The sequence below is a fragment of the Cnephaeus nilssonii genome (assembly GCF_951640355.1).
Source record: "Cnephaeus nilssonii genome assembly, chromosome: X".
Lineage (NCBI taxonomy): Eukaryota > Metazoa > Chordata > Mammalia > Chiroptera > Vespertilionidae > Cnephaeus > Cnephaeus nilssonii.
The window spans coordinates 110,426,222-110,449,045 of NC_137071.1; the positions used below are offsets into that span (position 1 = coordinate 110,426,222).

General features: G+C 50.9%; 1 protein-coding gene across 5 annotated transcripts in view; it reads left to right on the top strand.

Annotated features, from left to right (window-relative positions):
• ELF4 (E74 like ETS transcription factor 4) overlaps positions 1-22,463 on the top strand; it is a 45,874-nt gene extending 23,411 nt beyond the window's left edge. For 2 of the 5 annotated variants that reach the window (XM_079765258.1, XM_079765259.1), the window contains exons 2-10: positions 6,195-6,302; positions 8,347-8,622; positions 13,166-13,337; positions 13,980-14,072; positions 16,222-16,413; positions 17,293-17,376; positions 17,458-17,650; positions 18,460-18,825; positions 19,929-22,463. In XM_079765258.1, coding sequence (XP_079621384.1) covers positions 8,551-8,622; positions 13,166-13,337; positions 13,980-14,072; positions 16,222-16,413; positions 17,293-17,376; positions 17,458-17,650; positions 18,460-18,825; positions 19,929-20,730 — 1,974 coding nt within the window. In that variant the 5' untranslated portion in view covers positions 6,195-6,302; positions 8,347-8,550 and the 3' untranslated portion in view covers positions 20,731-22,463. Of the gene's footprint in view, positions 1-6,194; positions 6,303-7,082; positions 7,103-8,346; positions 8,623-13,165; positions 13,338-13,979; positions 14,073-16,221; positions 16,414-17,292; positions 17,377-17,457; positions 17,651-18,459; positions 18,826-19,928 lie in introns of those variants that run through there. The other 3 variants (XM_079765256.1, XM_079765257.1, XM_079765260.1) reach the window with 2 other exon arrangements.
• The last annotated feature ends 361 nt before the right edge of the window (positions 22,464-22,824 follow it).

Sequence of the window (22,824 nt, forward strand, 5' to 3'; positions counted from 1 at the left end):
TGACATTCTTCTCAGAAGTGAACTTGATTAATCTATTCACTGAAGGGGAGTGAAAGCCTTTAGTCCAGGACTCAGCAAGCTTTTCCTTCGAAGGACCAGGTAGTAAATATTTTTAGCCTTTGTAGCCCACACAAACTCTGCCACAACAAGTTAACTTATAATGCAAAAGCAGCCACAGACAATGTGTAAATAAATGAGCATATTGGGGGGGAAAAGAATATTTATGTAATACTTTAAACAATAAAGAAATTTAAAAAAAAATATTCAGGCCCTTAAAAAAAAATGAGCATAGCTGTGTTCCAATAAAACTTTACTTGTGGCCCAGCCTGTGTGGCTCAGTGGTCGAATGTTGACCTATGAACCAGGAGGTCACGGATCGATTCCCAGTTGGGGCACATGCCCAGGATGCAGGCTCGATCCCCAGTGTGGGACGTGCAGGAGGCAGCTGATTAATGATTCTCTCTCATTAATGTTTCTATCTCTCTCTTCCTCTCCCTTCCTCTCTGAAATCAATAAAATATAGTTTTTAAAGACTTTATTTGTGGACACTGGAATTTGAGCTTCAGTATAATTCTCATGTGGCATGAAATATTCTTCTTTTGATTTTCCCCCCAATCTTAAAAAGTGCAAAAAACCATTCTTAGCTAATGGGCCATACAAAAACAGACTGGATTTGGGATGTAGACCATAGTTTTTGACCCCTAAGTTTATCTAAGAAGTCAGGCTAAGGTGTTAGGAGGAGGAACAGGAGGGGGAGAGAATGTACTAGGTGGGGGGGGGGGGAAGCAGGTAAGGCATTTGCTTCAAATCTTGAACACTGCGTGGGAACTGGAGCCACAGACATTGGGGAAGGACACACCAGGCGTAGGGGACAGTGTGAACAAAGGCATGGAGGTGGGGAAGTCTCTGTGAAAGTTCAATGTGTTCTGCACATGCGTGGCCTCATTGTTATTTGCCAGCCCTGGGTCATTGGCGGCTGTTTGTCCTCACCAGAGGAAAGGGTTGGCTTGATTGAGGATGCCGAGAGACAATGAGGAGGGGAGGAAGAAAGGTCTTCTGGAAGTCACAGCCACTAGCTGTGTGACCTTCAGCAAGTCACTTCTCCCTCGAGAACTTGGTGTCCACGAGAACTTGGTGTCCACGGTTGGATGATAGGAGGGATAGATGCGATTATCTTTGAGGTCCCTTTTACCTTTGATATCCTGGGGCTCTGGGTCAAGGAGAGGCTTTCAGCAGTGTGGGGTGGGGGGAGGAGCCACCCTGGGAGCTCATGGTGACATCACAGCTGAGGCTGCCCTCCCTGTCTGCCCATCACCTCCCCCCCCGACTCCGCTCCCCCCAGCAATAGGCCATCTTTCCACCTCGTCCTTTCTGGCATTTTCCCCCTGGATGTGGCCAGGGGTGGAGGGGACATTTGGATGGGCCCCAGAAGCCAGCAGCAAACTTGAACCCAGCCTGGCCCCTCCTGCCTGGGGGAGTCCCAGATCTGAGCAAGGAGCCTCCGCCTTAATTTCTAGGACATGAGCTGGCAAGAGCCTTGACAAAGAACACTGTCCCTTCAATAAAAGTTATCTCACTTTAATGTCCTGTGTTGCTGAGTCACAGATTACCCCAGTTTCTAAAAAACCCAGTAACCGATTTAATTAGTCTCTGGTCAGTGTTTTTGTTCTCTCCCTCCCTCCCCACCCTGTCCCCAAGGAAGAAAGCCAGCTTTACTGGGGCTGAGGTGGGGGATGCGAGGCGTGTGCCATTCGAAGCCCTCTTTTCATTCAGCGCATGCAGCTTGCTCCCATAGTGTTCTGTCCAGATTGCCAGCCTCACCAGGCCAGACCTGCTCCTTTGGCCACTGAATTCCTGTTGAGGCCCCTCTTGCAGTGTGCGTGCGTGCGTGCATGCGTGTGTGTGTGTGTGTGTGTGTGTGTGTGTGTGTGTGTGTTTAGCAAAATGACTCCCTGGGTCCTCTGTTTTCCACCTTTAATCCTGGGTTTTTTGAGATAATCCCAACTTCAAAACATCTAAGCTGAACTCATCTTCTTGCCATATTTCCTGGCTCAGTCACTTCATATCTCAAAATTCTTACAGTAAAAACAGATTATACGCCTTGGAGTTGATTCAACTACTGTATTACCACATACTTTGACATGTTTCTCCTTGGGCCGGCTCTGAGATTCCCCTCCTGGATTCCAGCTGCCTCACCTGATCTCCTTCCATCCCCTCCACTCAGACATCAAGCCAAACCAATCTTCTTAAAGAACTGCTTGCTTTGTGCCCCTCCCTCGCTCAAGAATCCACCGTAACTCCCAGTTGCTTTCCATATTTTCACATTCTGCTGCCTGGTGGACCTTGGGCCTGTGCACTTCTTCAGCTCATTTCCCTGACTCCCCAGCCAGTCCTTCCTACCCATAGTCAAGCTGGTTTCCTCTCTCTGCCATAAGTTTGATGGTTGTTGGTTATATCTTCCCTCTGTTTTCATTTCATCCCACCATTTGCCATTTCCCTGTCTTCCTGTCCTTCTAGGTAAAGACATGCTGACTACTTAATGAGTGACCATGGCCAAAAAGACACAAATCAGGCCAGGAAATTGAAAAACATGTTTGGGGCATAACAGAGAGTTTTCACCTACAGTAACTCACTGCCTTTTACGACCATGCCTTGAGCTGGGTAGGCGTCCCCATTTGACAGGAGAGGAAGTGGATCTGCCTAAACCCCAAGGCAAAGCTGGACGGTTTTGCTGAAATTCCCATGCCTTTAGGATCTGCTGGGACTTCTGGGGTTCCCCATACTGGGGTTCAGTAGCTGCCCCGGACATGGCTTTGCCTCCTTTCCTGCAGTGTGCTTTCCCTGTCACTAGCTTGTCCTTCACAGAAAAGTTTAGTGCCCTTCTGCCTCCTCCCTGTCCCTGGAGCACTGGGGAGGAGGATGTGGTGGCCGCAGGCACCTCCAGGGGGTGCTCTTTGGGCTGTCTCACGCAAAGCCCCTGGCAGTCAGGGCAGCTGGGGAAATAGGTTCCCTTTGTCAGTCACCCTCCCCAGGCCCCTCCTCCCCTGTTGGGCTTCTGTGCTCTTCTTGCCACATAACCACAACCCAAAGGGCTGGGGTGGGGTGAAGGTGGTAAGGACGAGGGACTTGGAGCATTCCTCCAACCACAGCAGCCTGCCCCTCCCTGTGGGGCCCCCAATGCAGGCGAAGAGCCAGCCCCTTCCACACCAACAGCTAGAAGCCTCCACCCCCATCCTGTCTATGTTCTGGAGCCAATGGGGGGACTTCTGGGGGGCTTCATGGGGTGCCCAGTTCCCCCTTACTCTCTGACGGTCACCTGAAACTCATCATCCCGGATGAGTGTTTTTTTTTAATTTTCGAAGTGCTTTCCCACCACCATCTTCATTCACCCGAGACTTCCTGGCAAGCATCTGCTAAGCCTGAATTACCTTCAGCCCTTACCCACTCTAAGGATGACAAGATACCACAGAAAGATGGCTGACTTTTCCAGTGTCACACATTTGGGGGGGTGGGGATGCAGCCAGGAGAAGGCTTCCGTGCTCCTCCTAGACCTGGGCAGCGTACACCACATAGTGTGGGTGGGCTGCTGGATGTCCTGGAGAAAGATGAGGGGACATCTCTCTACCTGTGGTCTGCTATCTCCTTCAGCCCTAACTGCTCCTCCACTGGGACAGCTTAGGGCCTGGGAAGGTAGGGACAAAACTGGAGCTGAGAAAGGGCTGAGAGCAGAGCAGCTGGAGAAGGGCGTCGGGTCTGCCTCACCACCAGAGTTGTGACAAGCCCTACGCTGGAAGCAGGCAGTGACCGAGGGTCAAGGAAGGAAACTGGGTTTCTTATAAATAAGCACAGAGAAACCCCAACCAACAGAGCTTGCAAAACATTTATTTTTTTTCTCTCCCTCTTTCTGATTTCATCTCAAATGGAGGGGGTGGTGGAAAGAAAGGAAGAGAGGAGAAGGAGCTGACAAAATAGCTGTGGCTCAGGCCCCTTCGCCGGGCATTTGCTCAAGGAGAGTTCAGCTGGCGATGTGAGTCAAGGCTGAGTGGGAACCCCATGGAAGGGTTCCCTCTGCTCCATCCATGGCTAGAGATTGGATCCCTGACTCTGGCCCTCTGCCTCTTAAATATGTGCCACTAGTCATGTGATACAGCATGCAAATTTGCTGCTGGATGACTATTGGGAGGGTGCTGTTTTTCAGTGGAGGGTACAGCTGTTCCTGGGGTAGTTTCCATTTTGTTTGTGGTTGTGGGGGAGGAGTGCTGAGGCAGTGGGAAATGGCATGAAGGAAATTGTCACTTCCTTTCCAGAGAATTCCAGAAAGGTTTCATGGAGGACCGGGTATTTTAGGAGTGAGAGCTGGCTCAGAGGGGACAAGGAACTGGAGGAGAAGTCTGCTTTGTGGCCCAGCTGACCATCTGGCCCCCATGTTTCCTGGCGTGTGTGAAAATGCCACGGGTGTTACTAGCAGTTCGGTGAGAGCCATTGGCTCAGCTGAACGGGTGTAGATTTAAACTCACTCCACGGAGACTGTGGACGTGGCTTTCACACAGGGGCCGTTTCCTGTAGAGGAGGCCCAGATGGGTGGGTGCTGAGCACTGCTTGACGTGTCCCAGTGACAAGCCCAGAAAGGGTCTTTACGTCTGTAACACCGCACAGTTGTGGTGACGCAGGAGCGGCCCAAACCACTTCTATTTTGCTATTTTGGTTTTGAAATGCAGTCCGAACCACAGAGAGCCAGAGGTGTGCATTTGCAGGCCTGGGCCTTGGGCGCCCTCCCTCCTGTGGCTCACACACACCCACGCAGTGCCCAGGGCCATAGTCTCTCACAGAGGCTTTGCTTTTAGCCTAAGTAGGACTGGCCCTGGGAGCCAGGGATCCTGCAGTGGCCTCCAAGGGAGTCAAGGGGGTGGAGCTCTTAACACCCTGGGAGCTGAATTGACTGAAACAGTGATGGGAATTCACCACCGGTTACTAAGGGTTCCCAGGTGCCTCAATTCCTTGAGTTCAGTGCCTATGTGCACGCCCCCCCCCCCCAGCCCCCTACTCGCTGGCAAGACAGTGCCCAGGGCTCTGGTCCATTGAATCTGCATCTCAGTGTCTCAGTGCCTCTCTGAGGACCCTGGTGAGGGGAGCCCCTGGTGTGGGCCTCTCTGGTCTCCAGCAGGGCGGGCCTTCTGTGATGGTGGCTTCTTTGGTTTCAGGTTCCTGGGAGAGGGAGGTTATTTTGAGGGACTTGGGGAGGCGGTTCAGTTCAGTCCTCCGCCGGGGAGAGTGAGTGAGCATGCAAATGAGCCCCTCTCCACCTCTCACTTTCAAATCCTCAAACATCTAAGGGGAGAGAAATGAAAGTTTCTGGACTGGAAGGTTCCATGGTAGTGGGGGTGGGGGGAGAGTGATCTAAGCCTCGGCCAACAGAGTAGGACAGATGGGGCAGCTACTTGCCCCCTACACCCTTCACCTTAGCTTCAGGCTGGAGCTCAGGCAGAAGGAGACACCAGTATGAGCTGTGGGTGATGTGTGCAGCCTCCCAATACTCACAGGCCTGGGCCAGCAGGATCTGTACCAACCAAGTCCTTCATTTAGAGACTTATACATCTGGACACAAGGAAGACAACTGGATTAGTCTCTTTCTTTTCTTTCAAACCTCCCCTCCTTGTACTGCCTTCCCCTCTCCCACCTCCACCCTAGCGGAGTGGACCTTGGGGGGCTCACCCCAGGAACCCATGGGCCACATACATATTCTGCAGATATTCTCTCCCTGGAAAGCATAGGGGGTAGTGGTGGTAGCAGCCCACACCCCTCTTCACCACAGCCTCTTTGAGCCACCATGAGCTGGGGGACAACTAATGACTGAGCTTGCTGCCCTGATGGCCTTTGACACACAGAGGCTCTCACCCACGTGTCCCCATAATTAGGACACATGGGCATGCCCTGCACACATACATATCTACCATGTTTGCACACATGCAGCCAACTCTTGTTGTAAATTACAATGCAAAAATATACAGATATTGTACACATAGAGTGCACACATTCCTCTCATTTTTATATAAGCCAGAGGATATGACACTCACACCACACCCGGTGTACAAATAGATATATTTTATTGCCTAGAAAACATAGCTCACTTGTACGGAATGACCAGTACCATTCATTCATTCATTCATTCATTCATACGTTCATTCCACAAACAGGAATTGAGTGTCTGCTCCATGCCAAGCACAGTGCAAGGTTGCTAAAGTGTCATCAATGATCAACACAGTTGTCCCTGCCTTCAAGGAAGCCACTGACTAATGGGGGAGGTAAGGAAGGCACACAGAGGTTCCACAGGCTGAGATAAGGGGCATTGAGCTCGCAAACATGAAGAGAAGCCAAAGGGATGAGCAAACCTGAAGGCCCACGTCGGTGGGAAGGCCTCAGGCCCTTGGCGGGGAGAGGGAACAGACACAGGAGTTGTTCAGAAGTTTCGTGTTTAGACAAAGTGGGATTAGGTGAAAGTGATAGCCTTTCATTTGATTAGTTTGAGAAAGCTTTCTGGGGACAGACAGCCGGCCTGGCCTGTGGGAGGCCTGGAGCTGCGGAATGTGGGCCTTGGGCACTCTGGGTGGGGGAGACAGACCTTCCAAGCATAAATGGCCCTGGGAGGCTTCTCGGGCCACAGGAGACCGGGTCACATACAGGATCTGGTGGGGGTGGTGGGGAGAGGGAGGGGTGGAGCTCAAGCAGGGACCCTGGTTTGCCAGTGCTTCCTCTGCCCTGCCAGGCACCAGTCTCTCATGCACCCGAAGGGAAACTCAAACCTGACAGCTTGAGTTGAGTGACTTCTCAGAGTTTTTTGTTTTTTTTTTGGCGGGGGGGTGGGTGGAAAGGTGTGGGGATGAGACTGGGGGTGGGGAGAGGGCGGAGCCAGCCCTGTGGGCTAACGGAAAGGAAGTGGGAGAGGCCTGGGTGTCTCCTGTGGGGGAGAGCGGTCATCAGGGAGGTCATCCGTGGTCCCCCACCCTTCCCTCCCCTTTGCCCCTCTCTGAAGTTCCTCATTTCTTTCCTTCTAGGAGAAGGTTTTGCCACCCTTGGCACTGCCAAAGGAGTCACTCCCACTATGGTGCGTGGCCCCAGTTCTTCAGGCGCTCATGGTTGAACCAGGCTGTTTTAGAGACCCAGCACACGCACACACAATGTCACTAAAAACAGAACACTGAGGGCCAAAGATGTAGCACCTTCAAGTGGAGAAGGCCAACTGTTCAGGTCTGGTGGAGCAGAGCAGATGGACAGGAGGGACGTGGGAGCAGGAGCGAGCCTCTGAAAGGCAGGCATGGGTGGGACCGCAGACAACAAGTACAAGCATAGCAAGCACAGGAAACAATTGGAGGCCCCAGTGCCATGTGAATGCCTGAGGTACAGACTGTGAGGCATTCAAGGAGAGGAGAGACGTGCGAACTACAGCAGACAGATTTCCTGGAAAGGGAGGGCCCCCGAACCGGCCCTGGAGGATGGGCCAGGTTCCTTGGGCCCCTCCCCCAGCCAGGGCTCTCCTCACAAGTTCCCAGGGTGACAGTTCAGTCTTGAAACTGAAAGCAAAGCTGAACCAAGAACACAAGCCCACAACCAGCACAGAGGCTATCGGGGTGGTGGTGGGGTGGTGATGAGTGGGCAGATCTTGGGGCCCACCTGTCCCTGTCCCCAGGCTCTTTGGAGGCATGGCTATGTCTGAGTCCCATCCCCACAAGCAGGGTCAGGCGAACTACACAAACCTCACAGCAAGACATTTCTTCCTCTGTAGATTCTGACCTTCAGAGCTAAGTGACCCCCACTCCCAAGGTAAACTGAGCCAGGCAGCATCTGGAAGAGCACCCTTTACACCCATGTGTCCTGACCCATACCCCTCGCACAAGAGTCTTACCTGAGCCAAAGGAATTTTTGGCCTTTTTCATGCCATTGCCCCAGCCACAAAGCCCTGATTTTCCCTGTGGCCACACCCTGGGGACTAATGTGCAGGGTGGAGAGAGATCAAAGTCCCTCTCTCTGTCACCTCCAGAGGAGTGGGGGAGGGGAGGGAGGGAGGCTGCCTAACTTCAGCGCCAGCTCAGGTGCAAATGCTGGTGACTTAGATGGGCACTGAGGCTTGGCCCCTTCTCACTGGAGGTGACTCAGTTACCTTCCTTTCTTTCGTTACCTGCCTCCTTTCTTCTCCTTCCCCCTTCTTCTCCCATTGCCATCCCCTTTTAGCCATCCCCTCCTGGCAGTCTGCCCTGGCATGGCAGGGTCCCTCTGATTGGCCAGCTGTCCTGGGAACAGAGCTCAAGGAAGGTAATTTACTCAGTGCCCCCACCTCTCCCTTCTCTCTAGGTCACTCCTGCGGTCGGCCCAGCCCAGCATGCAGCCTTGAACTTGGCTTAGGCCACCACATACTCCAGCTCTCTACACCCTATTCTCCTGTGGCTTGAGTGTAGGCTCTAAGCTCCAAGGTACCTGAGCAGCATCTCTTCATCAAGAAAACCCCGCGGCTCCAGAGGGCCCTGCGGATTCTGCTGTCAGCTCTGAGAAGACAGCATGGCTATAACCCTGCAGCCCAGTGACCTGATCTTCGAGTTTGCAAGCAACGGGATGGATGATATACACCAGGTACAGCCCCGAGAGCATGGAGCCCAGTCAGCCAGTGCAGACGATCAGATAGACACAGACAGGCAGGCAGACAGCCAGTGAGCCAGCTGGTTGGCCGGCTAGCCAGTCAGCAAATATTGATCAAGCACCTACTAGGTTCAGGGCACTAGGCCCACTTGTCAGCCAGACTGTGCCAGCTAGCCACTCATGAAGCCAGTCAGTAATCATGGGGTGGTCATTTAGTGAGCTGGTTGCCCACGTGCAATTACAGGGCACATGCAGTCACTAAGTCAGCCAAGCAGCTGCTAAGTACACCAGCTGAGCTGTTGGCTAGTCAGCAACGTGGGCTGAATGCACAGTTGTGAACTGACCTGCCTATGCTTTTTCAGCCACTTCCCATCACCCCAGGGTCACAGTGACAAAGTTGCTGGGACAACCACATAGCAGGAGTGAGCACTGCCAGCTGGAACCGCAGGGCAGAGTCCAACCCCTGGCATCTTCAGGCTCACGGCTCTAGCCTGGTTGATGAACCCTTCCATAACCATCTTTTCAGCCTCGATTTAAAATTCAGGATACACTGGAAATGGAGACTTAAGGTTTCAGGAAGTTGGAAAATAGGACAGACTTCTTGCATTCGAGTCCCCACCACTCCGTACCTTGCCCTACAGTGGGGTTAAACCGTTTTCCGGGCACTTAGCTGTACCTATCAGATAGTGTCCTGGCACACTCGCCACCATACACTCCCCTCTTTTCACAAACTGGCAGCCAGCTACAATGGAAGGAATGGAAGAGTAGGAGCCAGGAGTCCTGGGTTCTGATCCTAGTTTGGCCACAGTGTCACCTAGGCAAGGCCTGTCCCCTACTGTATCTGGCTGCCATCTCCCCATCTTCACCAAGGGGATATCCACCTGGATCATCTCTAAGGGCACTTCAGCCTAATTCTGATGCCCTCTATCCTAAATCCTTGTGAAGATGGAAAACTTTGTGCAATCTCTAGCGCACTATGAAAGGCTGCCCCCTGCCGAAACCAGTTTGGCTCAGTGGATAGAGCGTCGGCCTGCGGACTCAAGGGTCCCAGGTTCGATTTCGGTCAAGGGCATGTACCTTGGTTGCGGGCACATACCCAGTAGGGTGTGTGCGAGAGGCAGCTGATCGATGTTTCTCTCTCATCGATGTTTCTAACTCTCTATCCCTCTCTCTTCCTCTCTGTAAAAAATCAATAAAATATATTAAAAAAAGAAAGGCTGCCCCCTAGTGGACTTTTAGTATATTAAACTTTCTGTCCAGTGGGGCCTTACCCAAGTTGCTCAGTTTTATTGAACAACCCTGAAGTGCCTAGAGGAGAAAGCAAGAAACTCTAACCTTACCTGGGTTCTCAATGCTACAAGTCATTTTTTACTTGTTTCTAGTCTGCTCAGCAGCTGTTTCTGTTCTTCATAGAGGCTGTTCATGGACACTCCCAACCCCATACCTTCCAACCCCACACACGCCTTTGCACCCTCAGCAGACAGCCTCTCCTCCAGTCCACAGAGAAGCTCAAAGGCAAGGAAGCCCTAGGTTTCCTTCCATCCCCCATTTTGTTGACAACTTCACTGTTCTTTTTTAAAAAATATATATTTTTATTGATTTCAGAGAGAAAGGGAGAGGGAGAGAAAGACATCAATGATGAGAATCATTGATCGGCTGCCTCCTACATGCCCCCCACAGGCATGTGTCCTTGACTGGAATCAAACTTGGGACCCTTCAGTCCGCATGCTGATGCTCTATCCACTGAGCCAAACCAGCTAGGGCGACAACATCACTGTTCTTATTTCCTTTTCACTGGCCTGGGAGAAAGAAGTGTCCCTGTCCCTTCCAAGAGTAATCCTGGCCCTGTACTTACTCTCCTTTCTCCTACTTCCCTCAAACCATTGATCAACTCCTCTCTTTCTCTTTATGTATTTCAGATCTCCCAGACCTTCCTTCTCAACTTAGAACATAGGCAGGTCTCCCCAATCCTAAAAGAAAACCTCACATGCCTCTCTTCCTCCCAAATACCACCTTCTTTGTGCCTTTCTTCTCCCCAGCGTAGGCTCCACCCTCTGTGTTTACTTTCTCACCTCCTTTCTCTCACTCATTTTAGGAAACAATTTTTTAAAATACTAGAGGCCCAGTGCATGAAAATTCATGCATTGGAGGGGGGAGGTCCCTCAGTTTGGCCTTCCCCCTCTCACAGTAAGGGAGCCCTCAGGGGCAGGAGGCAACCTGGTGATCAGGGGAAGGCATCACCCCATCACACTTCTGCTGCTGCCACTGCCTGCAGTGCAAGCCTCGGCCAGCCCTGGTTACCTGAGCCTTAGGTAGCTGCCATCCAAGGCTTGCCTGCACCTCAGGCCGCCCTAGGCACCTGGGCAGCTGCCATCTAGGCTTTCCTGTGCCTCGGGCTGGCCCTGGGCGGCTGGGGCCTGAGGGGACTGGGGGACTCCAGAGGCAGGCGCACGGAGCAGCCAGGTCCACCTGGGGGCGGGCCCGGCCTTGCCACGCGCCTGCCGCCCTGGCGGGGCTGAGGGGACTGGGCGCCGCCATCTTGTGGCTGTGGGCACTGCCATCTTTGTGATGGCATGAAGGTCAATTAGCATATTCCCTCTTTATTAGATAGTATCGTTTTATTGAGAGAGAATCATTGATCAGCTGCCTCTTGCATGCCCCACACTGGGAATGGAGCCCACAACCCAGGCATGTGCCTTACTGGGAATCGAACCATGATCTCCCTATTCATAGGTCAACACTCAACCACTGAGCTACACCAGCTGGGCAGGAAACATTTTTTATTGCAAAAAATGTTTGTATCATGAATACAAAAAAGTGCATAAATCACATACATATGTGTTTATCTATTTAAAGAATAACTATAAAATAAACACCCATGAACTCACCACCCAGGTTGAGAAATAAAATATTGCCAGTCTCCTAGAAGCTCCTGATACATAAAACAATAAGAACCTACACCATGCCTTGTTCTAATTGCTTTAGGCATATTGATTTGTTTAAATAACCCTATGGGGTCAGTAATATGATCATCCAAATTTTATAAATGAGAAAACCAATGCACAGAAAAGCTAGGTAACTTGTCCAAGGTCACCCTGCTAGTAAATAGTAGAGCTTGGTTTCATACCCAGGCAGTCTGGCTCTAGACCAGCACAATCCAATAGAATATTCTGAGATGTTAGAAGTATTCTATATTTGTGTTATTCAGTATGGGGCCACTAGTTCCATGTGGCTATGGAGCACTTGAACTATGGCCAGCACAACTGAAGAACTGATCTTTTATCTTGAAAAACTTGCATTTGTATTTAAATAGTCACCTGTGGCTAGTGACTACCATATTGCACAGACAGCTCTTAACTTTATGGCCTTAGTCACTACACCCCACTGCCTGCCTCACTCTGTCCTCTCTGCGATCCATTGTAATGTGCCTTGGGACTCCAGCACTCTCCTGAAACTGGATTAGCCTGGGTGACTGCCCAGTAGCCAAACCCAAAAGCATTTTATTAACTTTTGTTCTTCTGGAACCTTCAGACACATTAGGCAGAACTGAGTATTCTCATTCTTTTTCCATGAAGAAAGAATTAACTAATAGTCCCATGAAAGAAAATTTGAAAAATACAGAAAATTATAAAGAATGGGGGGGGGGAATCATCCAAAGTCCCACAACTTAAATATAATCATTATGAACATTCTGGTATATTTCCTTCCAAACATAATTAAAAAAAAAAAAAAAAAACAGTTGCAAAAAACAACAACAACAAACACCAAACAGTTTCTATCACACTCCTTTTTTATTTAGCTTTGTTTGGTTTTAGAACACCTATGTCTTCCAGGGATCAAATTCTTATCCTGATCATTTTTTTCCACTCCAAGGGATTTAGCGACCCCCTGTTGAGTTCTTGGACACATATTTTTTACTCCCTGAGCGGTATCTCCATTTTAAATATCTCTAGGGTACCTCAAACTAACCATATTCAGACACTGCCCCCCCTTATATTTCTCCAAAAACCTGTTCCTCCTCCTCCTCCTGGTACCCCCTTAACATGAACAGTGTCCCCATGCACCCATTGAATCAAACTGGAAATTGACTGAGCCCTTACCTTTCTTCCTCTCTAATGCCTCTGTTCTTTCATCTTCATTGCCACAGACTGATCCCTAAGATGTCCACAATCTGAGCCCCTAACCCTGGGTACCCAACCCTGACTGTAGGCTGAGTCCTTCCCCTGACTATAGATCGAGCCTCTCGCCCTTGCCATTGACTAATCCTTTCCCGACCCTGCCCATGGATTAACCCATAACTACAGCCAATGAAAGCTGTCTGCCCTTGGTTGAATGCAGGTGGTACAGAGCTAGCCCATCGCTATTAATTAAAAATTCATCATCTAGTGAGGTCAGACCCAAAGCAATGTTGTCTAATACAAAGGACAGCTCTTGAGGGTTCTAAGAATTTGGAATTGCAAGAAGGGCCAGATTCTGGTAGGAGGACTTCCTGGAAGAGGTGGGTGGGTCATGAACCAGATCCCTCTCTTCTCCACAGCTGGAAGACCCCTCAGTATTCCCCGCTGTGATCGTGGAGCAGGTACCCTACCCCGAATTACTGCATCTGTATTCAGGACTGGAGCTAGAAGACGGTCACAACGGCATCATAACGGACAGGACCTTGTGCATGACACAGGATCAGATCCTGGAGGGCAGTTTCATGCTGGCAGGTCTGTCCCCTTCCTGGGCAGGGAAGTTGTGGAGGACAAAGGGGTCTGTCTTCAGGGAACAGTAGCCCACACACAATGGCTTATAGTGACACATACAGCAAAGGCAAGGCCCCCAACAGTTGGAAATTAGATGGGGCAGTTAGGACAAACAAAAGGTAGTACAACTTCATAGAGGAGGAAGTCATGTAAATAGATTCATGATCTTTTTTTAAAACATTTTTATTGATTTCAGAGAGGAAGGGAGAGGGAGAGATAGAAACATCAATGATGAGAGAGAACCATTGATAAACTGCCTCCTGCACACCCCCTACTGGGGATCAAGTCTGCAACCCAGGCATGTGCCCTGACCAGGAATCGAACTGTGACCTCCTGGTTCATAGGTTGATGCTCAACCACTGAGCCATGCTGGTCAAGTGGATTCATGATCTTTTGAGATGGAGGAGGACAATGAGGAGTGGAGATAGCTGGGGTGGGTGTAGAGAGAAGGTGGAGGACTAGGCTGGGAGGTGCATGGTCCCTCTCTGGCTACCCTTTGGCTCCTTTGCACTATTCTCTGGGCTGGCCCTGGTTATAGCTGTACCCCCAATCTTGTACCCTAAGAGAACTTTTTTTCTCCCCTCTTACCATGGAACCTGAAACCAGATGAAAATGAAGCAACCTCACAAACCATGCCAACCACTGAAGTCTTGCTCAATGTTGAGTCTCCCAACAACATCCTGGATGAGAAGCAGATCTGTAAGTATGAACCTCAGTGCCTTTACTCAAGGCAACACAAATGGTATTTAAAAAGATCACGTCTAGCCCTAGCTGGTTTGGCTCAGTGAATAGAGCGTCAACCTGCAGACCGAAGGGTCCTGGGTTCAATTCTGGTCAAGGGCATGTACCTCGGTTGCAGGCTCCTCCCTGGGCCGGGCCCTGGTCAGGGTGCATGCAGGAGGCAACCAATTGATGTGTTTCTCCCACGTTGATGTTTCTCTCTGTCTTTCCTTCTCTCCTACTCTCTCTAAAAATCAATGGAAAAATATATTCAGGTGAGGATTAAAAACAAAACAGAAAATAAATAAATAAAAAGATCATGTGTTGGATTCTCAGAAACATGTGCATGCAGGCATATGTACCCACCCCCACCAACATACACATAAACTTATTCTTGAGCTGTGACTGGAATGGGAGGGGGCTGGAGGGCACCACAGACAAGGAAAAGTGTCCAAGGTGACTTTCCCCCCATTTTTTTTGTTTTGTTGTTGTTGTTGTTGATCCTCACCAGAGGATATTTTTCTTTTTTTACCAGAGGATATTTTTCCATTGATTTTTAGAGAGTGGAAGGGAGGGGGAAAGACACAGAGAGAAAGAAACATTTATGTGAGAGAGACACATGGATTGGTTGCCTCCTGCCCACACCCCAACCCAGGCCAGGGATCAAGCCTGCAACTGAGGTACGTGCCCTTGACCAGAATTGAACCTGGGACCCTTCATTCCGAGGGCCGACGCTCTATCCACTGAGCCAAACCAGCTAGGGCTCCCCCAATTTTTAAATTGTGATAAAATACACATAAAATTGATGACCTTAACCATTTTTCAGTGTACTGCTCACTGGTATTATGTTCATTTGTATTGTTGTGCAGCCATCATCACCATCCATCTCCAGAACTCTTCATCTTGAAAACCGGAAACTTTCTACCCATTACACAACTCCCCCTCCACCTCCCCCCAGCCCCTGGCAACTACCATTCTACTTTCTGTCTATGAATTTGACTAGTCTAGATACTTCAGATAAGTGGAATTTTATAGTATTTGTCTTTCAGATACTGGCTTCTTTATTTCTTTTTTAAAAAATATTTTTTTATTGACTTCAGAGGAAGGGAGAGGGAGAGATAGAACATCAGTGATGAGAGAGAACCACTGATCCGCTGCCTCCTGCACAACTTCTACCAGGGATCGAGCCCGCAGCCCAGGCATGTGCCCTGACCAAGAATTGAACCGTGACCTCCTGGTTCATAGGTCAACGCTCAACTACTGAACCACGCCAGCCAGGCAATACTGATTATTTCACTGAGCAGAATGTCCTCAAGGCCTGCCCATGTTGTAGCATGTGTCAGAATCTACTTCCTTTTTATGGTTGAGTACTATTGGCCAGGGTCACTTTTCAGTGCCCCCTCTCTCTTGCTGGGCTCCCAGGAAGACTACGCAGGGTGTGGCTTATTTTATAATATACAGGGTTCGGTACCTTCTCGTCCCTTTCCTGATCTTGGAGGTTGGCCATCCTTCCCCAGAAGGCCCCCAAGGCAAGCTTTTCCTCAAGGACTCCCTCAGGCATTTGCCCTGACTCCACAGGAGGACTCCTGGACCTAACTTCCCCTTCCCAAGGGGGCTCTGGGAGACAGCACGGCAAAGAAAGCACTGAAGCTGCAAGTTAAGAGTCCCAGCATTTCTAATCCCGACTCTGTCACTAATATTCATTCAGGATTCAACAGACAGTTACAGAGTGGCTACATGTACCAGGCATCATCTTACTGTGTGACCTTGGGCATGTGCCCTGCCATGTCTGGGTCTGTTTCCTCATCAGGAAAGCAGAGGAATCGGGCTAAAGGGTTTCTAAGGCCCCCTTCAGTTGTAGAAATAAGTGAATGACTAAATCAAGGTGGCCCTTTATCCTGGGTATCGCCTGGAACTTGCCAACAGCAGTGGGCTCGAAATGTGGCTCATGCCCACAGGTCTACAGATGTTTGTTCTCCTCATGGTATGAGACACATGAGGTGTTTTCAGGTGTCTCCCGTGTTTGGGGCTCAGGGGAACAGCACCTCTGCTCTTTCCCTGGGAGCCCATCATTCTCTGGAGCGCTGGGAGAGCACGCTCCTACCCTGCACTGGCCTTTCTTTTGTAGTCAGCACCTCCGAAATGCTTCCGGACTCAGACCCTGCTCCAGCCACCACTCTGCCCAACTACCTGTTTCCTGTCTCTGAGCCCAATGCCCTGAACAGCGCTGGTAACACTGGTGACCAGGAGGGGCATTCCCTGGAGGAGCAGGTCTCCAAAGAGGAAAGTGCCAAGAAGACTGGGAAATCAAAGAAGAGAAGTAAGAGAGAGAGAAAGAAGAGAGTGTGTGTGTGTGTGTGCGTGTGTGTGTGTGTGTGTGTGTGTGTGTGTGTGAGAGAGAGAGAGAGAGAGAGAGAGAGAGAGAGAGAGAGAGAGAGAGAGACTGACTTCAAGGAGCGGGTGGGAGGAGAGGGGCAGTCAGGGAAAACATAGGGTTGAATGTGTGGAGGCCCACAGACACATTAAGAAGACAGCTCTCTGGTATGGCAGTGGTGGATGAAAAGGCCTCCCTTACATAAAGTAAAACCTGGTCCGCCCATAGCCAGACATCTCCCAGCCCATTCCTGTCTGCCCGGCATAGATGTAAACTCTTCCAGAAGTGCCGATGATCCCAATGGATAAAATCCTAAGCTGGGTGTTCAAACACCAGGCCTGGCCCCCATGGCCAGTCCCTGGCCCCCTGGGGGCCTCTGCTGCGTGCTTTGTGTTCTTATCTTCCTTCTGAGAGCTCATGGAGCCAAGACCATATATGGGAGAGGACTTTGGGCTTTCCCAAGCCCTGTGTTATTGATTTACTTGGGTGATGGCTGGTTGAGACTGCCTTGTCATCATGGCAACCAAAACCCCAGTGTTGCACTGTCACACCTTTAGGCTGCCTTTTCATTTCAAAAATTAGCCTAGGTGGATTCTAAAGGTGACTCATTGCCCCACATCGTACTGCTGTTCTGGGGCCTGAAAATGAGGGCGGCCCATTGGGCAGGTGCACGTACCTGGGAGCTGTGGCCAAGGAGAACCATCCTGGGCTCTCCCTTGTCTGCCTTGTCACACCCAACTTGATAAGCTCTAGGCCCTCCTTGGGAGCTCGGCCTGCAGCACTTGCCGTGGTCTCAGCCTCACCCTGCTCTCCCCTTCTCCTCAGTCCGGAAGACAAAGGGCAACCGCAGTACCTCACCTGTCACTGACCCCAGCATCCCCATTCGGAAGAAATCTAAGGATGGCAAAGGTATGGCTGGTAGTCAGGGGAGCAGGGGTGGGAAGGGAGCCAGGGTGCCTGGGCCACCCCTCACCACCTGGTCCTCTTCAGGCAACACCATCTATTTGTGGGAGTTCCTCCTGGCACTTCTGCAAGACAGGAACACCTGCCCCAAGTACATCAAGTGGACCCAGCGAGAGAAAGGCATCTTCAAGCTGGTGGACTCCAAAGCTGTGTCAAAGCTCTGGGGGAAGCAGAAGAACAAGCCTGACATGAACTACGAGACAATGGGGAGGGCTCTAAGGTAGGAGCTGCTGGGGGTCCCTGCCCTGGAGGAGTCACCACGCTCTTCCTCATGTGCAAGGAGGCCCTCCTGCTATAGGGTCTCCTAACGTTCCCATCTGCTTGCCCTAAGCCACTCCCCAGACCCCCTCTGGAAGGAACAATTCCCTTCCTCTTGCAGCTCTGTCCTAGCCTTTTCTTTCTTGATAGGAGAAGAGCATTTTATGGCATCCCATCCCCAAGACGTTCTTCCTTTTAAAAAAAATGTATTTTTATTGATTTCAGAGAGGGAGAGAGAGATAGAAACATCAATGATGAGAGAGAATCATTGATTGGCTGCCTCCTGCAGGCCCCACACTGGGGATCGAGCCCACAACCTGGGCATGTGCCCTTGACCAGAATCGAACCCAGGACCCTTCAGTCCGCAGGCCGATGCTCTATCCACTGAGTCAAACCAGCTAGGGCAAGAAGGTCTTCCTTCACATTCTTCAAGCCAGAGAGCTAGGGAGACGGGCCAGAGTTACCCACAGCTGGTAGACTGGAAGACTGCTGAACCCCCCATCATCCATCCATCCTCTCTTGTTCTTCACTCACCCCCTGTCCTCTGCTCCAACGCAGGGTGGAGGTTGGCATTTGAAACCCCTTTTTATGGACGCCTTGAGTCCTCAGGAGATCTCAGAAATTTTATAAAAGTCTTCCAAGTCCAAGTGTTGGCCTTCCAACTACCCATGTCCTTGAGCTCCCATCTGCCTCCTGGCCAGGTTCCTCCTCAGGTTTGCCCTGCCCTGAGGGTGGTATGCCCCTGGCTAACTCTTCAACCCTTTTCCCCAGATATTACTACCAAAGGGGCATCCTTGCCAAAGTGGAAGGGCAGAGGCTCGTGTACCAGTTTAAAGAGATGCCCAAGGATTTAGTGGTGATTGAAGATGAGGACGAGAAAAGCGAAGTGGCAGAGCCATCCCCTAAGGCCTCCACCTCCGCCAGCACTACCCGGCGAGCCAGCTCCAGGGTCTCATCCAGAGCCGCTCCCCAGGGCAAGGGCAGTCCTCCCTGGGAGAAGCCGAAGGTTCAGCATGTCGGTCTGCAGTCATCTGCAAGTCTGGAATTGGGCCTGTCTCCAGATGAGGAGATTCCCACTACCTCCACCGTGCTGGTCTCTCCACCAGAGGGCCAGGCCAAACTCACCAAAGCTGTGAGGTAAGGGCACCCAAGTTGTCATGAGTCTTCCCATAGTTCCTCATGTTGTGAGGAGCAGTCTTCAACTTCTTGCCAAGCTCTGCTGTGGGTCTAACCTCATGGGACCCTCGCAGGACCCCTGAGAAGCCAGTAGAGCACTTGGTCAAGAAAGGAAAAGCAATTTGCCTGAGGTCACACACCAAAGTGATGGCAAAGCCAGCCCTTGACCAGGGGGACTTGTGTCGCCAGCTGGGGCTGTTCCTGTTACCCCAGAGGGCTCCCCAAACAACCAGCAGGGGCCTCCACATCTGGGCCTCTCTCCCTAAGCCTCCACCCCTCCAAAAAAGAGGCAACAGAGAATGTTACAGGGACACCCGTCTGCTTTCCTCAGGCCCTCCAGGCCCACATGGAAAGCTCTTGATACCTCTTGCCCATGCAAAGTGCTTCCAATTTCCCCTGAAAAGGTTGGGCTTTGTCTGAGTTGCGTGTACTAGTACGTAGCTCTCACTCTGCTGGCATGAGTCACTGAGATGCGCTTGTAAGGAGAGAAGGTGGTAGAGTGGAGCAGCGAGGACACGGGCTCTGGAGTCAGAAAGCCTAGACGAGAGTCCCTCCTACTAGCTGTGTGACCTAGGGCAAGTGACATAACCTCTCTGTGCCCCAGTTTCCTCAAGCTGTAAGATCGAATTATTAATCTTATTCAACTCGTGGGCTATTTTGTTTTGTTTTGTTTGTTTTTTATTGATTTCAGAAAGGAAGGAGAGCAAGGGAGAGTAACCTCAATGATGAGAGAGAATCATTGATCAGCTGTCTCCTGTAGGATCTGGGGGATCGAGCCCGAAACCCGGGCATGTGCCCTGACTGGGAATCAAACCCTGACCTCCTGGTTCATAGATCGACACTCATCCACTGAGCCACGGTGGCCAGGCAGCCGATGGGCTATTTTGAAGATAGAGGGAAATAGCGAATGTCAATCATTTTTAGTGTCCCTGACTAAGTACTCAATCAATGTTAACTGAAACAAAAACAAAACACTTTTGACTCCTTTCCTCCTGTGCCCTCCTTTCTAGCCAGTTGGGAGGTACCTCTTGCCTTAACCAAATCTGTTTTCTGTTTCTTCTCAGTGCTTCTTCAGTGCCCGGCAACATCCACCTAGGAGTGGCCCCTGTGGGGTCAGCCTCGGCCTTGACCCTGCAGACAATCCCCCTGACTACAGTGCTCACCAATGGCCCTCCTGTCAGTACTACTGCTTCAACCCAGCTCGTTCTCCAGAGTGTTCCACCTGCTTCGACCTTCAAGGACACCTTCACTTTGCAGGCCTCTTTCCCCCTGAATGCCAGCTTCCAAGAGAGCCAGGTGGCAGCACCGGGGACTCCACTGATTCTCAGTGGCCTCCCCCAACTTCTGGCTGGGGCCAACCGTTCGACCAATCCAACGGCAGCCTCTGTTGCAGGGGCTGGAGTAGCAGGGCCCAGCTCGCAGCCCCCGGGGACTGTCATTGCTGCCTTCATCAGGACTTCCAGTGCCACAGCAGCCCCTGGGGTCAAGGATGGGTCACTGAGACCCAACTCATATGTGCAGGGCATGGTGACTGGGGCCCCCATGGAGGGGCTGCTGGTTCCTGAAGAGACCCTGAGGGAGCTTCTGAGGGATCAGGCTCACCTTCAGCCACTTCCAACCCATGTGGTTTCAAGGGGCTCCCACAATCTGAGTCTTCTGGGAAACCAAACTTTCTCTCCTCCCAGCCGCCCCACTGTTGGGCTGACCCCGGTGGCTGAACTTGAGCTCTCCTCAGGCTCAGGGTCCCTGTTTATGGCTGAGCCTAGTGTGACCACATCTGGGACCCTACTGACTAGATCCCCAACCCCAGCCCCCTTCCCATTCAACCCCACTTCGCTCATTAAAATGGAGCCCCACAACATATAAACAGAGGGGTTGGGGAAGTGTGACCCACCAGGCAAAGCTGAGCAGCATTTTCATATGGACTGCCTCTAGCAGACTGACAAGTAGCTTGCCTGCCCTTACATTTTGGTGGAATGTCAATATACCAGACTTCCCCATCCCTCACCTCTGCCTGAGGTCACATGACCAAGCCATGCCCAGTTTGAGCATTCCTGGCATCAGACCATGGCCCTCAAGAGCACTAGGGGATATGCTCTTGCCAGGGAAATGGGCTGGTGCAGTGATGAAGGTATAACCTCCTGAGAAGTTGGTGGCCAGGGCGGGTGCAGGGGCTTCATGGGAAGATCCATGTTTGCCTGGCTGTATTTCACCATCCATGTTCCCTCAGCGGGGAAGTGACTATCCCATATGTGAATATCTCAGTATGTATTTGTGTGTACTCATGGGACTGTATCTTCATTTCTTTGGAGAGGATGAGGGTGAGGTCTTCAAGAACATGTGTCTCCGCGCACACATCAGCCACAGAGATGAGGATTTGTTTTAAGGAAAAACATTCCCTAGTCCCCTTTGTACAAACCAAGACTCGTTTGTTCTGAGACTATGGGGGTGCAGGTTGGGTCCCCCAAATCTGGAGAGATGTCACAGAGCTGGAGTAGGTCAGGAGAGAAGAGCTCCCATTGGTGTATGCGTTGGAGCAAATGCAGTTCTAAGGGACAGGAGAAGGTCACATGGGATAAAAGCATAAAGAGAGGGAACTCAGCCCTGGGGAGCAGCCCCCCAGTCTAGACTGAGGCCTTCTCCCTGGACTTGGCCTCATGGCCCACCAGTCACTTGCCAGCATGCTTGGAACCTTGACCGCTGTGTTGAAAGGTTAGACAGGGGTAGAGTGCCCCTCCAGGGTTAGACCCAGTGGAGTCCCCAGGCAGAGTTGAATTAATTGAATGTTTGTACCGAGGGCTGGGGCTGTAAGACCAGGCTTTGTGCCTGGCCTACACCCCGAATTCTGGGTTCCCTCTTGATTAATTTCCCTCCTGATATTTTCCTGCTGTCAGGCATGGTGGGGATAGTTGTGTTAGCAATGTCAATTGGATCTGCCTCCATCACTGCTCATATGTGCCTGCCGCGCAGCCAGCCAGTCTTCTACTCATCTCGTAAGTTTGCCAACCCACCCGCCCCCACCGTGGCTACAGCAGACGTTCACATGGACTGTCGCCCCTCTTCTCCAACTTTCACTCCTGACCCTGATTCCTTTTTCCCCAAGGAGACGGGAGCCAGTAGATGTGAGCCCCCATGGCACTTCTGTCTCTACATGGCTTCTTGCTTCCCTCTTTCCTCTTTCTAAATGGCAACTGATTCTTAAAGTCAACTCCTCCGCCTAGGGCCTGGATCTCCTCCCCCTCCCTTCTTTGCATTAGCTTGCCTCTCTCCTGCCAAATGTGGAGGGCAAAGCTAAGACATGTCAGCCTTGGAAACAATTGTTATCTGGTGAATTTGGTTAATGTGAATCAGTGCCTCAGGACCTTTGCTATGTCCTCGGTGCAAAACCATCCACTTGATCTAACTACCTCCCCAGGTTGCTCTTCTTGCTCTCCTTCCGGTCACTGCCAAGCCCACTATCATCCTCTCTCACTTTCTTCTTGTTTTCCCCTGGGGGGTGGGGGAACTATATACGGTTGTGCAGGTGTATTTATTACACATCTCCAGCACTTGGCATTAAAGTGCCTTTTTTAAAAAAATAAATCAGTTTATTATGACAATTTCCTGATGGTGGAAAGTAAAGCATTTTGAGAAAGTTTCTTTTTTTTCTTTTTATTTATTTTTTGTATAAAGACACTGCATGGGTTAGGGGTGGCCCTGTCTCACTCACCAACTCCATAGAACTCATCATCTGAAGGTCACTGATATCTTCATGGTGACATCAAATGTGTTCACATTTCTTGGCCCCTGTGAGCCCTCACAGCATGTCACACTACTTCCCATCACCTTCCGTACTAGCCGGGCTCAACTATGCCCTCTGTCGCCCGTTCTCTGTGCAATGCTGGCTCCGGATCTACCACTTTTGGTATAGGTGTCCCCAAGGGTCTCATCCATCCTCTTGGCTCTGAATCAGCATTTTGG